Source organism: Balaenoptera borealis, assembly GCF_965194805.1.
Source record: "Balaenoptera borealis genome assembly, chromosome: 8".
Lineage (NCBI taxonomy): Eukaryota > Metazoa > Chordata > Mammalia > Artiodactyla > Balaenopteridae > Balaenoptera > Balaenoptera borealis.
This window is the reverse complement of record NC_138865.1, coordinates 95,484,530-95,502,801: the sequence shown is the minus strand read 5'-3', so window position 1 is coordinate 95,502,801 and position 18,272 is coordinate 95,484,530. Positions and strand designations below refer to the sequence as shown.

The window sequence follows — 18,272 nt, the reverse complement described above, 5'->3', positions numbered from 1 at the left end:
GGGTATTTACACACTGAAATATACATTTCCTTTCATTTCTACTTTATACTATAGTTGAGACATTACAGGATTTGGGAGATTATGTATGTAGGTAAGTTATAATTTCTATAGACTTCGTTTTGGGAAAATAAAGGAATGATAAAATACTTGTCGTAAAAAAGGTTTATAAGCTTTGTAGGCTTTTTCTATGAGAAACTCAAACAGTCCAATAGGAATGACCTACAAATACTGACATTTAGAAGTCTCTGCAGTGAAAAAGCTGGCATACTCTTATTACCCTATAGTGAAGTCCACCAGTTAATGAGGCCTGACCAGAAAAAAAAGCTTCCAATTGGTATTCAGTGCCTCATTCTTAAATATGAACAAAGATCAATGAACATTGTAGAAAACCTGTATCATGAAAAACAGACAAAATAAAATAACCATACCAAAAACCAAACACCCACAAAGAAGGGAATTACAAAAACAAAATGCAGTAGAGAGCAAAAGACTTTCTTTTAAAAACACCAAACCTTGGGGCTTCCCTGGTGGCGCAGTGGTTGAGAATCCGCCTGCCAATGCAGGGGACATGGGTTTGAGCCCTGGTCTTGGAAGATCTCACATGCCGTGGAGCAACTAAGCCTGTGCACCACAACTACTGAACCTGCACTCTAGGGCCCGCATACCACAACTACTGAGCCCGTGTGCCACAACTACTGAAGCCCACGCACCTAGAGCCCATGCTCCGCAACAAGAGAAGCCACCACAATGAGAAGCCTGCACACTGCAACAAAGAGTTGGCCCCCTCCTGATGCAACTAGAGAGAGCCTGCATGCAGCGACAAAGACCCAACACAGCCAAAAATAAATACATTAATTAATTAATTAAAAAAAAAAGTTTAAAAAAAGAAAAACACCAAACGTTTAAAATCTGCAGAGGGAAAAAGACAAAACTGCATCCATAAAATAAGAATGCTACTATAAGAAAGAGTGCACAGAGCTTTTAGAAAATAAAAATATTAAATTTCAAGCAAAAATATGAAAAAAATCAATGGCATTGTTAAAGATTTTGTTTAAAAGTAGAACAGTTAACAAAAGAGATGAAAAAAATCACAGCGCAAAGATAAGAAAATGAAATTTTGGAAGTCCAACATCCAAATAATAAAAAGTTCAGAAAGAAAGACACTTTTATTCAACATTATCCTGGGGGTCCTACCTAAACCAATAAGACAAGAAAAAGAAATTAGGCATAAGAGTTGGAAAGGAAGAGACCAAATTATCTTTTTGTGCAGAGAATACAATGACCTACACTCAAAGAGAGAGAAAATGAAAGAGAGGGAGGAAAAGGAGGTAGGGGATTGAGGGAGGAGAGAGAAACTATTGGAGTTTACCTATAGAGTTCAGAGTTCAGTACAGTTGCTGGAAAACAAGATCAAAACACAAAAGACAACAGCATTCTAATTCACCTATAATAATGAATTGGCAAAAGAAGAGGAAAAGTATCTACATTAACACCCCCCCCATGCACACAAAACTATAAGGTAGCAAGAAATAAATCTTACAAAGATGCACAAAATCTGTAAGAAAAATATAGAATACTCTATTAAAGAACACCAAAGGACACCTGAATTAAAGGAGATATATTTCATGTTCATGGATAAGAACTCTTCATATTTTAACAATGTAAAGAGGCCTTGCATGCTTTTGCTTTCTCTGACTAGCCTAGACTAACCTAGATAATGAAAGACACATGGCCCAGGCACCTCCACTGCCCCATCTGCCAGCCAGCCATCCTGAAGAAGCAGAGCTGCCTAGCTGACTGGCAGCTGTATAAGTGAACTTAGCTGAGACCAGAAGAACTGCCCAGCTGAATCCTACACAAATTGCTAAGTCACAGAATCATAACCTACATAAATGGTTGTTGTTTAAGCCACTAAATTTGGGGACAACTGTTATACAGCAGAAGCAAATTAGAAATCAAACGTGCAGGTAAAAAGAAACATTTTCAGATATGCAAGGTTTCAACCTCCCATTCAACCTTTCTCCAAAGAGAATTCCTAAAATGTTGTTAAGAGGAGTTACACAACAGTATCTGCAGAGCAGATCAGACTATTAGGGCAGAAAGACCACGAGATCTAGGAGGGCTGTCTCCAGGAAAAAAAAAAAGGAACTGAGAAATGATCTGATGTATTTGATCCTACTGAGAGTTTTATGTTTCTGTTGCAGAGTTCATACATGGATTATTGATAACTATATAGAAAACTAGCAAACAAAAAAAGAAAAAGAGAGTCATATACGAAAAGGAAAATATTCAGAGTAAACTAGGTAGCATTCATGTGATTATCTATATATTCATAGTAAGATAAACACTGACTATTGATTTAACTACAAAATGTGATACAGTCATGATAATGGGAGAAGAGAGTGTGTGTGTTTGTCTACATGAGACAAAATAGATATGACAGCTAAATTCTCATAATTCATAATCTAAATATGAAATATTAAAAAAATAGAAGCATAAACATTTCATTTATAAAGGAGAAGATAAACAAGGTAGAGAGAGTTGAAAGTGGTTGGCTCTAAGAGTGGGAATAAGGGGTGGGGAGGAAAGAAGAGTCAGATACTGATCTTTTTCATTATGAGCTTTGCCTTAATATCTGACTTTTTAAACCTAGTACTAATATTCTTTTGATTAAAATGCCATGTCCTAACTTTTCCATAAGTTTAAATATTTTCAAAATATCAATATAAAATTGGGAGGAAAGAGAAAACAAGCAAACAAACATTATGTTATATAAACATGTTATCTGTTTCATCACCTGCATCACTGCCTGGGAAGAACCATAGGCAGAAAAAAGTCAAAACTCACTCTCTTGAGACCTTGTCTAAGAGTCTGGGCAATCAAGGAAACATGCAGCTTATACTGCTTTGCCAGACCATACCATCACCCTGGAACATAAGCCCCACCTATCAGGGGTCAACACAACTAAAACAATCCACTGCAGAGCTAGTGCACATCTATCATGGGTGGCTGACTAAATAGTTGAGCTCATTTAATCTAATGCTAATTTTCTTACTCTTATTTGAATAACTCCTCAGAATGAAAAACAGTGAAACTGCAAAGTTAGAGGTATTCCAAATAAAGAAGTAAGCAAATTTTTGACATGTTTGGTTGAGATCTTTTTTTTTTTTTTTGACTACCGTCTAACCTTTGCTTTGTAACCATTTAGACAGGATGAAAATATAAGTTTGAATTTTTGGATACACCTAAGAAGCACTCCACTCGAGTATCAAACAAGTCCTATGCACTTACAAACTATCAAGAATAGTGCTACAGACGAGGAATACTACCCTCATGTATACCTTATGTGGCAGATACTGAAAATTCATCACCAAATCCCTTCCTACCTGCCTGCCTACACTGATGAAAATGCTAAATACCCGTTTTTTTAGCCTCCTTCACAGCACGGAGACATATGAATATAGTTCTAGACAGTGAGCTATAAGCAGTTTACCAGAAGCTCCTGAGAAAAATTTTCCTTCAAAAGATAGATAGTGACAATCCTGCAGCCTGTGGAACAAAAACCACATTCACAGAAAGATAGACAAGATGAAAAGGCAGAGGGCTATGCACCCGATGAAGGAACAAGATAAAACTCCAGAAAAACAACTAAATGAAGTGGAGACAGGCAACCTTCCAGAAAAACAATTCAGAATAATGATAGTGAAGATGATCCAGGACCTCGGAAAAAGAATGGAGGCAAAGATCAAGAAGATGCAAGAAATGTTTAACAAAGACCTAGAAGAATTAAAGAACAAACAAACAGAGATGAACAATACAATAACTGAAATGAAAACTACACTAGAAGGAATCAATAGCAGAATAACTGAGGCAGAAGAACGGATAAGTGACCTGGAAGACAGAATGGTGGAATTCACTGCTGCAGAACAGAATAAAGAAGACAGCCTAAGAGACCTCTGGGACAACATTAAACGCAACAACATTCGCATTATAGGGGTGCCAGAAGGAGAAGAGAGCGAGAAAGGACCAGAGAAAATATTTGAAGAGATTATAGTCGAAAACTTCCCTAACATGGTAAAGGAAATAGCCACCCAAGTCCAGGAAGCACAGAGAGTCCCATACAGGATAAAACCAAGGAGAAACACGCCGAGACACATAAGTAATCAAATTGGCAAAAATTAAAGACAAAGAAAAATTATTAAAAGCAGCAAGGGAAAAACGACAAACAACATACAAGGGAACTCCCATAAGGTTAACAGTTGATTTCTCAGCAGAAACTCTACAAGCCAGAAGGGAGTGGCATGATATACTTAAAGTGATGAAAGGGAAGAACCTACAACCAAGATTACTCTACCCGGCAAAGATCTCATTCAGATTCAATGGAGAAATCAAAAGCTTTACAGACAAGAAAAAGCTTAGAGAATTCAGCACCACCAAACCAGCTCTACAACAAATGCTAAAGGAACTTCTCTAAGTGGGAAATACAAGAGAAGAAAAGGACCTACAGAAACAAACCCAAAACGATTAAGAAAATGGTAATAGGAACATACATATTGATAACTACCCTAAACATGAATGGATTAAATGCTCCAACCAAAAGACACAGGCTTGCTGAATGGATACAAAAATAAGACCCATATATATGCTGTCTACAAGAGACCCACTTCAGACCTAGGGACACATTCACATTGAAAGTGAGGGGATGGAAAAAGATATTCCATGCAAATGGAAATCAAAAGAAAGCTGGAGTAGCAATACTCATATCAGATAAAATAGACTTTAAAATAAAGAATGTTACAAGAGACAAGGAAGGACACTACATAATGACCAGGGGATCAATCCAAGAAGAAGATATAACAATTATAAATATATATGCACCCAACATAGAAGCACCTCAATACATAAGGCAACTGCTAACAGCTATACACGAGGAAATCGACAGTAACACAATAATAGTGGGGAACTTTAACACCTCACTTACACCAGTGGACAGATCATCCAAAATGAAAATAAATAAGGAAACAGAAGCTTTAAATAACACAACAGACCAGATAGATTTAATTGATATTTATAGGACATTCCATCCAAAAACAGCAGATTACACTTTCTTCTCAAGTGCGCAAGGAATATTCTCCAGGATAGATCACATCTTGGGTCACAAATCAAGCCTCAGTAAATTTAACTGAAATCATATCAAGCATCTTTTCTGACCACAACGCTATGAGATTAGAAATGAATTACATGGAAAAAAACATAAAAAACACAAACACATGGAGGTTAAACAATGCGTTACTAAATAACCAAGAGATCACTGAAGAAATCAAAGAGGAAATCAAAAAATACCTAGAGACAAATGACAATGAAAACACGATAATCCAAAACCTATGGGATGTAGCAAAAGCAGTTCTAAGAGGGAAGTTTATAGCTATACAAGCCTACCTCAAGAAACAAGAAAAATCTCAAATAAACAATTTAACCTTACACCTAAAGGAACTAGAGAAAGAAGAACAAACAAAACCCAAAGTTAGCAGAAGGAAAGAAATCATAAAGAGCAGAGCAGAAATAAATGAAATAGAAACAAAGAAAACAATACCAAAGACCAATAAAACTAAAAGCTGGTTCTTTGAGAAGATAAACAAAATTCATAAACTATTAGCCAAACTCATCAAGAAAAAGAGGGAGAGGACTCAAATCAATAAAATTAGAAATGAAAAAGGAGAAGTAACAACTGACACTGCAGAAATACAAAGCATCCTAAGAGACTACTACAAGCAACTCTATGCCAATAAAATGGACAACCTGGAGGAAATGGACAAATTCTTAGAAATGCACAACCTGCCGAGACTGAACCAGGAAGAAATAGAAAATATGAACAGACAAATCACAAGCACTGAAATTGAAACTGTGATTAAATATCTTCCAACAAACAAAAGCCCAGGACCAGATGGCTTCACAGGTGAATTCTATCAAACATTTAGAGAAGACCTAACACCTATACCTTCTCAAACTCTTCCAAAATATTGCAGAGGGAGGAACACTCCCCAACTCATTCTATGAGGCCACCATCACCCTGATACCAAAACCAGACAAAGATGTCACAAAAAAGAAAACTACAGGCCAATATCACTGATGAACATAGATGCAAAAATCCTCAACAAAATACTAGCAAACAGAATCCAACAACACAATAAAAGGATCATACACCATGATCAAGTGGGGTTTATTCCAGGAACGCAAGGATTCTTCAATATATGCAAATCAATCAACGTGATACATCATATTAACAAACTGAAGGAGAAAAACCATATGATCATCTCAATAGATGCAGAGAAAGCTTTTGACAAAATTCAACACCCATTTATGATAAAAGCCCTGCAGAAAGTAGGCATAGAGGGAACTTTCCTCAACATAATAAAGGCCATATATGACAAACCCACAGCCAACATTGTCCTCAATGGTGAAAAACTGAAACCATTTCCACTAAGATCAGGAACAAGACAAGGTTGCCCACTCTCATCACTATTATTCAACATAGTTTTGGAAGTGTTAGCCACAGCAATCAGAGAAGAAAAAGAAATAAAAGGAATCCAAATTGGAAAAGAAGAAGTAAAGCTGTCACTGTTTGCAGATGACATGATATTATACATAGAGAATCCTAAAGATGTTTCCAGAAAACTACTAGAGCTAATCAATGAATTTGGTAAAGTAGCAGGATACAAAATTAATGCACAGAAATCTCTTGCATTCCTATACACTAATGATGAAAAATCTGAAAGAGAAATTAAGGAAACACTCCCATTTACCATTGCAACAAGAAGAATAATATACCGAGGAATACACCTACCTAGGGAGATAAAAGACCTGTATGCAGAAAACTATAAGACACTGATGAAAGAAATTAAAGATGATACCAACAGATGGAGAGATATACCATGTTCTTGGATTGGAAGAATCAATATTGTGAAAATGCCTATACGACCCAAAGCAACCTACAGATTCAATGCAATCCTTATCAAATTACCAATGGCATTTTTTACGGAACTAAACCAAAAAAATCTTAAAATTTGTATGGAGACACAAAAGACCCCGAATAGCCAAAGCAGTCTTGAGGGAAAAAAACGGAGCTGGAAGAATCAGACTTCCTGACTTCAGACTATACTATAAATCTACAGTCATCAAGACGATATGGTACTGGCACAAAAACAGAAACATAGATCAGTGGAACAAGATAGAAAGCCCAGAGATAAACTCACGCACCTATGGTCAACTAATCTATGACAAAGGCGGCAAGGATATACAATGCAGAAAAGACAGTCTCTTCAATAAGTGGTGCTGGGAAAACTGGACAGCTACATGTAAAAGAATGAAATTAGAACACTCCCTAACACCATACACAAAAATAAACTCAAAATGGATTAGAGACCTAAATGTAAGACCAGACACTATAAAACTCTTAGAGAAAAACATAGGCAGAACACCCCATGACATAAATCACAGCAAGATCTTTTTTGACCCAGCTCCTAGAGTAATGGAAATAAAAACAAAAATAAACAAATGGGACCTAATGAAACTTAAAAGCTTTTGCACAGCAAAGGAAACCATAAACAAGACGAAAAGACAACCCTCAGAATGGGAGAAAATATTTGCAAACGAAGCAACTGACAAAGGATTAATCTCCAAAATTTACAAGCAGCCCATGCAGCTCAATATTAAAAAAACAAACAACCCAATCCAAAAATGGGCAGAAGACCTAAATAGACATTTCTCCAAAGAAGACATACAGATGGCCAAGAAGCACATGAAAAGCTACTCAACATCACTAATTATTAGAGAAATGCAAATCAAAACTACAATGAGATATCACCTCACACCAGTTAGAATGGCCATCATCAGAAAATCTACAAACAAGAAATGCTGGAGAGGGTGTGGAGAAAAGGGAACCCTCTTGCACTGTTGGTGAGAATGTAAATTGATACAGCCACTATAGAGAACAGTATGGAGGGTCCTTAAAAAACTAAAAATAGAATTACCATATGATCCAGCAATCCCACTACTGGGCATATACCCTGAGAAAACCATAATTCAAAAAGACACATGTACCCCAATGTTCCTTGCAGCACTATTTACAATAGCCAGGTCATGGAAGCAACCTAAATGCCCATCGACAGACGAATGGATAAAGAAGATGTGGTACATATATACCATGGAATATTACTCAGCCATAAAAAGGAACGAAATTGAGTCTATTGTAGAGACGTGGATAGATCTAGAGACTGTCATACAGAGTGAAGTAAGTCCGAAAGAGAAAAGCAAATATCGTGTATTAACACATATATGTGGAACCTAGAAAAACGGTACAGAAGAACCAGTTTGCAGGGCAGAAATTGAGACACAGATGTAGAGAACAAATGTATGGACACCAAGTGGGGAATGCAGCGGGGTGGTGTGGGTGGTGGTGTGATGAATTGGGTGATTGGGATTGACACGTATACACTGATATGTATAAAATTGATGACTAATAAGAAATTTTAAAAAAAATGATTAGACATCCAAATTTTGGACAAAGTTTGGATGAGACACAATTGGCCTATTCATGTATATAACTTGACATAAAAGATGGCTCTTCATGCAATGGCTGAAAAAAGTCAGTTTTTAAAAAGGTACAAAAAAATGGTACTCTCATCTTTCTGTGGTGATAATAAACACCAGTATTAGTAATTAAAAAAAAAATAGACAGTGTCACTATGATACCCTGGCGCTACAACAGCTACCTTGTGAGGATGAGAGAAATGCAGAAAGAATTTCAGTGATGCACATGCTGACTTCAGTGGACAGCTCCACTAATACCAACAGCCACCAACATTTTAACCTCTTGTTATATCAGAAAAATAAGTCCCCTATTTGCTTAAGCCGCGATTGTGTTTTGTTACTTATTGCTGAAAGTATTCCTGATACAATTTATAAAAGTCTTTATGAAAATTTTAAAATATTTTACAGTTTAAATTGGTTTAATCCCATACTGTTTTGTAAAAGACACTCCATTATCTGAAAGCAAATCATCTTACCTCATTCTTCCATAGGTGATACTGTAGTGCAAATGCAGTAAAGTCTCTTGGAACACAGAAAAACTTGCATTCTGAAGCGGAGCCATGAGAAGCATTCTTGACTTGTTCAAAGTTTTTATTAATCAATTCCAGAATCAAAGGATCAATAAGGAACACAGGTACATTTTGACTGGATGTTAGCATAATAAATTTTTTAACTGTGCGCTGTTTGAGAGGAAAAGAATCCCCTTAATTCTTCTAAACCAATACAATAATCTATCTTATTAAATTTTTATTCATTAATTTTATAAGGATATCTAGACTGCTTACTCAGTAGATTGCATGCTTATTATTTTGCTAAAAAAAAACCCCACAAATAAATAATACATTGTCCCTGTTCTCAAGAAGTACAGAGTCTACTGAGGAAGAAGAACAAATATTTACAACACAATGTAAAATATGCTGTAGTAAAAATATATGCAACATATTATAAAGTACAGAACAATAGATACTAATTAACTGTACATCAAAAGGATAACAAAATCTTCATAGAGGAAGTAGTATCTGAAATGAGAACTTTGGGCTTACAAATTATTCCCTTGGTAGTAGCTAAATCTTTTCAAGCAAAAGTGGGACAGGAAATACCAGCCTTTTCAGTTTTTAAAAATCAGTCATGTCAACCTTTCTGAAACCAAAAATCAGTTGTATGTGCCACTTTCCTTCGTATTTGAAATACTGCTAAATAATCTTGCCAGTCAAAAGACAAACTAAAATACATCGCCTGCCTGACCATTCCTATCTACAGTTTGATTTTCTAATAATACTGTAATACTTAAAAACATAATTCTGTTGAGCAGTAAGCAGAACACCCTACTGAAAAAATAAATTTCAAAATTAGAATTGAAACAACAATCACACTTAGGAGTAAATAATACCTAAGAGTAGTCAAGATAAATAGAATAACTATAATACATTATTGCTTAAAAGCCTACTTTAGTGAAAGCAATAATGATTTCAAAGGGACGTATGCCATCAGAAAAAGATGTTTCAGGGAATTAAGGATAAATTCTTATTTACAGAATCTGAGGAAGCTTATAAAAACATATACAAGATAAACAAATAGATTAGAGTATCAAGAATTATAAAAATTTTAAAAATGAGATAAACGCAGGAATCAGTCTCTTATCCTTTGTTTTTACTGTAGAGTATTATGCAAATACCAAGAATATAATAATCTCTATTCTAGAGGAGTTTATCATCTCTTAGTGGGAAAGCCAACTAAGTAAAAAGTTAGAATAAACAATTATGCCCCAAAATTCAATAACAGATGAAATGGACAAATTTCTTTAAAAACATGATTAAGAAAACTACCACACGATGAAACAGGAAATCTGACTTGCCCTATAACTATTAACAAAACTGAATTTGTTATGTATTAAAAAAAAAAAACCTGCCATCAAAACAACAACAAGAAAAAACTCTATAGACTCAGATGGTTCACTGGTGAATTCTACCAAAGCTTTAAGAAGAAATAATACCAGTGCACAAAAACTCTTTCAGAAAACTGAGCAGGAGGACATCCTTCCTAACTCATTTTATGAGGCCAGTGTAATCCTAATAGCAAAACCTGACAAAGACATTACAAAAAAAGAAAATTATACACCACCATCCCTCATGGACACAGATGCAATAATACTTAACAAGATACTAAAAAATCAATTCCTGTAGTTTTTTAAAAAAGGACCAAAAAAAAAGGAAATATCATGACCAAGTAGGGTTTATGCCAGGAATGAAAGGCAGCATTTGAAAATCAATCAATAAAATTCACCATATCAACAGAATAAAGGGGAAAAACTCTATGATAATTTCAACACAAAAAAGTATTTGACAAAATTCAATATCTATTTATGATTAAAACCTCTTAGCAAATCAGGAATACAACACTTGTTGAATTTGATAAAGATTATGAACAAAAAAGTCTATTACTGAATTGTAGTTCTTCATTTATCCTTGATATCAATCTTTCATCACATATATGTTTTGCAAATATTTTATAATCTGTGGCATTAGCTATTCATTTTCTTAATGGTGGCTTTTGATGAGCAGAAGTTTTAAATTTTGAGAGTCTAATTTATCAAAATTTTTTTCTTTCATGGCTATTACTTTCTGTGGAATAAAAGAGGAAGAAAGGGTTTTGGAAGAAAGATGATGAGATGACAGATACTAGTACATATAAGGTGCTTAATAAATGTTTGTTGAATGAATCTCTTTCAGCTTGGTGTTTGTTGAATGAATCTCTTTCAGCTTGATGAACACACAGCTTCATTATGATTATTAATATAAATATAGATTAGGGCAGGGTCAAGGAGAGATTCTACAACTCACCTTCTAAATATGCCTTCCAGGTTGTTATCAATGCAATCATCAAGGTTCCCAGGACATAGATGTCCAATTGACTCTAAATCCAATTAATTCTTAATCAACATGACTATTATCATCTGACCTTCAGTAATTCATTTTGTTTACAAGAAAGAAAAACGTCTTGTTGAAAAAAGGATACAATGAGACTATAACAGTTCATTCTTCTACAAGGGCTTGGCAGGACATGTTCTTAGTGAAAGGCTAGTTCCTAATAATCATCTTATTTTCTCTTCTAAGCCCCTCAACTTATCTGTTTAATAACTCATTCTAGGATTTTATCAGGGTTCAGTATCACATCTACTGATCACACTTCACTTTTTTGTTCCTTCTAAAATATTAGAACAAAAGTATTTTAGTACTACTTCTCCCTTCCCTATGACTTTGCAAATATTATATGGAGTGATTTTCAGAACCCTGCAATGTAATTAACAAAGAGAACTCACTGAATGTAGTAAGCTGCTCCGTAATTTTTTGCTCATTTATCTTGGAAGTCAACCTTTTAAAAAAAAAATCTGTTATTTTCTCCCACCTCAAGGGTCATTCCCTGAATTAAAAAGATAGGGCTTCCCTTTCCCCTCAGACTACCCTAAGTTCACAAAGCAAAACTGCTACTTTTAATAAATTAAAAGTTTACATTGATACTTCTAGACCTGATAGTTGAGGAGCCTGATATAGGATATCCCAGACTTTACTTTTTAAACAATAGTTCAAATCCAATTGGTATCAGCACTGATCTAAAATTATCACTACTTTATAGCTGCTTGGTGATTTGAAAACTCACTTCTAATCTAAAGCCTCTCATGTCTCTGGTTAAAGAGAAGCCAAAGATTGAAGTGAATCCACAAGAAATAACTAGTCATATCCAATATGTATGCTAACAGGATAAATGTAATTTTTTAGCATTGTTTTTCATTCTAAATTTGATTAGAAAAAAGTAAGAAAATATATTTTATAAATTTTATAAATGTACAGGCTGTGAAACAGTGATTTATTGAACATATTGCTAGTTTTCCTTATCTTAGAAAGAAAGCATGGGATTCCCTGGTGGCCCAGTGGTTAGGACTCTGTGCTTCCACTGCCGGGGGGCTTGGGTTCGATACCTGGTTGGGGAACTAAGATCCCACAAGCCCTGCGGCACAGCCAAAAAAATAGAAAACATGTTGAATAGATTTTTACTCCTAAACTCCTATTTACTAGGTAAATTTACTAGGTAAATAGGTACTCCTATTTACCTTCATTCTTGGTTCAATTCTGATTCACATATTTATTCACTTGGGGAAGCACCACAGCTCAGTGAATGAGGATTTTGGAGGCAAGCAGTTAGAATCTGGACTCAGCCACTTATTAGCCAACCACCTTAATCTTTCTAAGTGAATTGAGCATAAACATATGTACTGACTTCTTAAAGTTTGCATAAGGACTAAATGAGATACTGCATGTAAAGCACTTGGCACAGGGTCTGCCTCTTCCTTTCTATCACCTACTACCTGTTTTCACAAAGCTAGCTATTATCACTGTCATCATTCAACAAATACTTATTAAGTATATAAATGAATGAACTAAATGAACACGGCAATTGAGGAATTTCTTGATTATCATACATACCCACTGTGTGCCATCAAATCCAATTCGGCTTCCTTTGGATTTTGATAAACCAGCTCCATTCTAGGAAGATTAAAAAAAAAAAAAATTGTAGTAAATTCAAAGCCCAGCATGCAACGTTACATTTAGGGTAGGTACGAGAGTCAACCTATATAAGTGGTTCATAATCATTAAAAAGCATTATCTAAATACCTATTTTCATACAGTCATGAGCTAAGAATTCTACAATTACATAATACAACTACCCAAGATGAAAAACACTGACAGATTGCTATAATTTAATTAAGTGCCATCACTTAATTAAATAAATATGGTCAACATCTCTGAACCAATTAACTTCCATCAATGAATAGTAAACTCTTTGCTATCTCTTTAGTGTTTATCCATTTAGCTCCATATCCCTAACTTCAGCTTACCTCCACACACTGAGTTAGTGTTTGCAGACCTTGGCAAAGTGATAAGAAAGTATAATAATAATTATTGAGCAGCTCCTAAGTGTACTTCCACATATGAATTATGTATTCTCATCTATCTCGCATAACTATCCTGCAAAGTAGGCATTATTATTTCTGTTCCACAGAGAGCTCCAATGCCCACACTTTTCATAACATACATCATACTTGCAAATGTTGAGTTATTTTTTAAAGAATATTTTTTAAAACATTCAGGTCTAGAGAATCAGAAGGAAAAAAGCATTATCAGTTTTTCATCTGTTAATCATCAAAACACTTTGAAAGTCACAGGAGAAAGAATGTCTGATGGTCTAGAGACAAAAGGAAGAATGTTTCAAGCTCAAAGAAGTTTCTTATGCCTTGAATGTGCTCTTTATCTGTTAGATGGAAGGATTTTGAAAAGCAGTAAGAATATCCTCACCCTGAAAATGAAGTGTGTTCCAAGTTCCTAAACAGGAGACTCATTTCCCCATTAAACTGTAAACTCAAGGGCAGGGACCAAATCCAATCCACCTTTGTATCACCAGTATCTAGCATAGTGCTTGACAACTAGTAAAGTGCTTAATAACAGTTTGCTAATTGGAGGGAAGGAAGGAAAAAAGATACACTGAGTGATTAAGGTAGAACCAGAACTGGTCTCTCCTCACAAGCTCTGCAACTTAAACAATAACATTTTAACACCAAGGAATATTTCTCTAGGATTCAGCAAGTGCAGTCCTGGTTATATGTCCAAAGAAAATGAAAACACTTATTCGAAAAGATACATACATCCCAATGTTCATAGCAGCATTACTTACAATAACCAAGATTTGGAAGCAGCCTAGGTGCCCATCAACAGATGAATGGAAAAAGATGATGTGGCACATACACATACACACACACACACACATACACACACACACTGGAATACTACTCAGCCATAAAAAGGAAATCCTGCCATTTGCAATATGGATGAACCTAGAGGGTATTATGCTTAGTGAAATAAGTCAGACAGAGAAAGTCAAATACTATATGATATCATTTATATGTGGAATCTAAAAAATAATGAATGAATATGACAAAACATAAACAGACTCATAAAGAACAAACTAGTGGTTAGCAGTGGGGAGAGGGAAGTGGGGAGGGGCAAGATACGGGTAGAGGATTAAGAAGCACAAACTACTATGTATAAAATAAATGAGTTATGAAGATATATTGTACAGCACAGGAAAATATTGCCAATATTTTTTAACAACTTTAAATGGAGTATAATCTACAAAAATATTGAATCACTATGTTGTACACCTGAAACAAATATAATACTGTAAATCAACTATATTTGAATAATAAATTAATTTTTTAAAAAGAAAATATACCAAGGATATTTATAAAACAACATCAGAGGCAGCTTTGCGATCCTCATCCTTGAAAAAAGATTGCAAATTCTATAATATAGCCACTTGTTGCTCACCATAGCCCTACATTAGTAGATAAGACTAAATTTCTGAGTTGTTTAATTTGTTTTCTCTGTTGGATCACTCCCATCAGTATACAAATATGATATTATTTCTCCTATCTTAAATAATTAAAACAAAAAACCCGTCTTGACTTCTCTTTTCCCAACTAACAATTTTCTGTCCCCCTTTACAGCAAAACTCTTAATGGGTAATCTGTTCTCACTCCCTCCAATTTCTCTCCTGTCATGTACTCACTTGAGCTTAAGTTCACTCTGCCAGGTATTCATCAAGTTCACCAGTAACCTCCATATTGCTAAATCCAATGGTCAACTATGAGTTCTTATCTTATTTGATCTATCAAGAATTATTTATCACCTCTGCCTCACCTAAACACTTCATTCGGGCTTCCCTGGTGGCGCAGTGGTTGAGAGTCTGCCTGCCAATGCAGGGGACACGGGTTCGAGCCCTGGTCTGGGAAGATCCCACATGCCGCAGAGCAACTAGGCCCGTGAGCCACAATTACTGAACCTGCGTGTCTGGAGCCTGTGCTCCACAACAAGAGAGGCCGCGATAATGAGAGGCCTGCGCACCGCGATGAAGAGTGGTCCCCACTTGCCACAACTAGAGAAAGCCCTCGCACAGAAATGAAGACCCAACACAGCCATAAATAAATTAAATAAATAAAAAAATAAATAAATAATTAAAAAAAAAAAACCCTCTTTAAAAAAAAAAAAAAAAAAAAACACTTCATTCGCTTGGCTCTCAGGATCCCCATACTTCTGGTTTCCTGCTATTTCTCTCCAGCTACTTCTTGGTCCCATTTGCTACTTCTTCTCAGCTCCCTGACATGTTGGAGGGTCCCAAAGCTCAGACCATGAGATTTTTCTCCTTCTCTTTTTACTCTATGTTTACTTCCTTGGTAACTCATCCACTCATAGCTTTAAATACAATCTATATGCTTACAACCCCCAGTTTATATTCCCAACCACGTCAGTCCTTTGTACTCCAGACTTATATATTCAAATGTCTATTCACCTTCTTCATTTGGATGTCAGATAGGCATCTCAAACTTAGTATGTACAAAAATACTCCTGATCTTCACCATTCCTCAAACTTGCTTCCTCTAGTCTTTCCCATCTCGTTAAACAGCAACTTCTCCCTTCCAATTACCTAGGTCAAAAATACTAGCGTTGGGGCTTCCCTGGTGGCGCAGTGGTTAAGAATCCACCTGCCAATGCAGAGGACACGGGTTTGATCCCTGGCCCGGGAAAATCCCACAGGCCGCGGAGCAACTAAGCCCGTGCTGCACAACTACTGAGCCTGAGCTCTAGAGCCCACAAGCCACAACTACTGAGCCCGTGTGCCACAACTACTGAAGCCCGCGTGCTTAGAGCCCGTGCTCTGCAACAAGAGAAGCCACAACAATGAGAAGCCTGCGCACCGCAAAGAAGAGTAGCCCCTGCTCACCACAACTAGAGAAAGCCCGCGCACAGTAACAAAGACCCAATGCAGCCACACACACACAAAAAAACCTAGCGTTATCCCTGACTCTTGTCTGTCTTTCATACCCCACATTTAGCCCATCAACAAATCCTGATAACTCTGCTTTCCATTTCTCACAAACTCCACCACTAGCTCCTGTGTCCAAGCCATCATCATCTCATGTAAATTACTAGAAAACCTTCTAACTGGTCTGTTTCAGCCCTTGCCCCTACAATCTGTTCTCAACAGAGCATCCGCACTACTTCTTTTTATTAAAAAATGTCAGATCGTGTCACATTTCATCTCAAAACCTTCCTAGAGTCCCCAATCTCATTCAGAATAAAAGCCAAAGCCTTTATAATGGCTTACAAGGCCATAAAAAATATAGAACTCTCTGACCTTACCTACTATTCTCCTCTCTCACTCCTCTACAGCCACAGTGATCTCTCTGCTGTTTTCAAAACTGCCAGGCAAGTTCCTGCCTCAGGACCTTTGTGCTTCCTTTGGTCTCTACTTAGTGTACTCCTCTTCTAAACATACACATAGCTCATTCTCTTTACACAGGCTGTTTCCTCTATTTGTAATGGCCCTCCCATCCTTCTTTACGTGGAGAACTCCTACTCATCCTATAAGACCAACCCAAAATATTATTTTATCCATGAAATATTTAATCATAACCTTCCCAAACAGGTTATTCAGCAGTTCCTCATTCCCTGAAAACTTTGCACTTATCTAAGCTCAAAGAGTCAAGGATAGGGACATAAGAGGATCCAGTTTTATAGAGCTTGAAGATTATACAATTTTGTTGGTCCTTTTTCAGAAAAAAAAAATGCAAAAAATTATCTATTGCAAACTTTACAAAAATACAGAGTTTTGTAACATATTCCTAAGGCTCCTCCAAGAGCCTTGGAAGTGAGGGGAGCTGCAGTTTAAATTTCATTATCTTAATGGTTAATCCACCTCGGAAGGAACAGTTAATGGTATGCAGTGGCTACAACTTTGCTGTATAGGAGGAATGCAGTCACTATCAACCGATGACCCTACAAATGGAGAACCAAGAGAATAAATAACCTGGCCTCTTTCCTTCTGGTCTCCAGTCTCCAGCTGATGCTTCCCATTGGCTGAACCCAAACAGAAAATAAAGAGCAAGGGAGCTCAGCTAACGTAGTCCACAGAGGTCAACCTCCCAAGGCACAGAGTATGGCGAGGAGAGGACCTGGAGAGGCAAACAGAGACTATCCACCACACCACGGTAAGAAGTTGGGATCTTATTCCATAGGTATTTTATGCAGAGAATAACTTGATCAGATCTGTATTTAAGAAAAATAACTCTGACGGCTGTTATTTTTGCCAGAAGAGCATTACAAAGGGTAGAGATAAAGAAGAGTTCTTAAGCTATAAGTAGTAAAGTAGGCAGAACAGTGTTTTATGATGTGTGATTTGAAGAAGTAACATATCACATTGATGCCATTTGTTTATATGTCTCTATATATTTCTTTTCCCCTTTCCCCTTCAACCCCAAACTCCCCCAATTTGTGGGTTCCTAGGCAGCAAGGACTGCACTTGATTCATCATTTTGTCTCATAGCCTAGTACTGTGCTTAGCACATAGTAAACCCTCAACAAATACTTGACAAATGAATGACTGAATGTTCTAAAAGAAAAGCCATAGGGTAAAAGTCAAGAGGTTAAAAATGTCTAAAGATATTCTGAAACACTACCTATGAGATATTTGTGTTGAAAACTTAAGTGAAATGAATAAATGAATGGAGAGATAGACTCAGATCCCAAATAGGACTGGTAGAAACAGTCTGGTGGCTACTGAACTCCACTGAT

General features: G+C 36.2%; 1 protein-coding gene across 10 annotated transcripts in view; it reads right to left on the bottom strand.

The window, feature by feature from the left end:
* Positions 1-18,272, bottom strand: part of FKTN (fukutin) — a 124,311-nt gene that overhangs the window by 86,734 nt on the left and 19,305 nt on the right. For 8 of the 10 annotated variants that reach the window (XR_014247885.1, XR_014247886.1, XR_014247887.1 and 5 more), the window contains 2 exons: positions 13,071-13,130; positions 9,066-9,269 (listed from right to left, as the gene is read on the bottom strand). Coding sequence is in view for 5 of the 10 variants with exons in the window: in XM_082404055.1 (XP_082260181.1) it covers positions 9,066-9,269; positions 13,071-13,130 (264 nt within the window). In the remaining 5 variants the exon portion in view is untranslated. The remainder of the gene's footprint in view (positions 1-9,065; positions 9,270-13,070; positions 13,131-18,272) is intronic. The other 2 variants (XM_082404054.1, XM_082404058.1) reach the window with 1 other exon arrangement.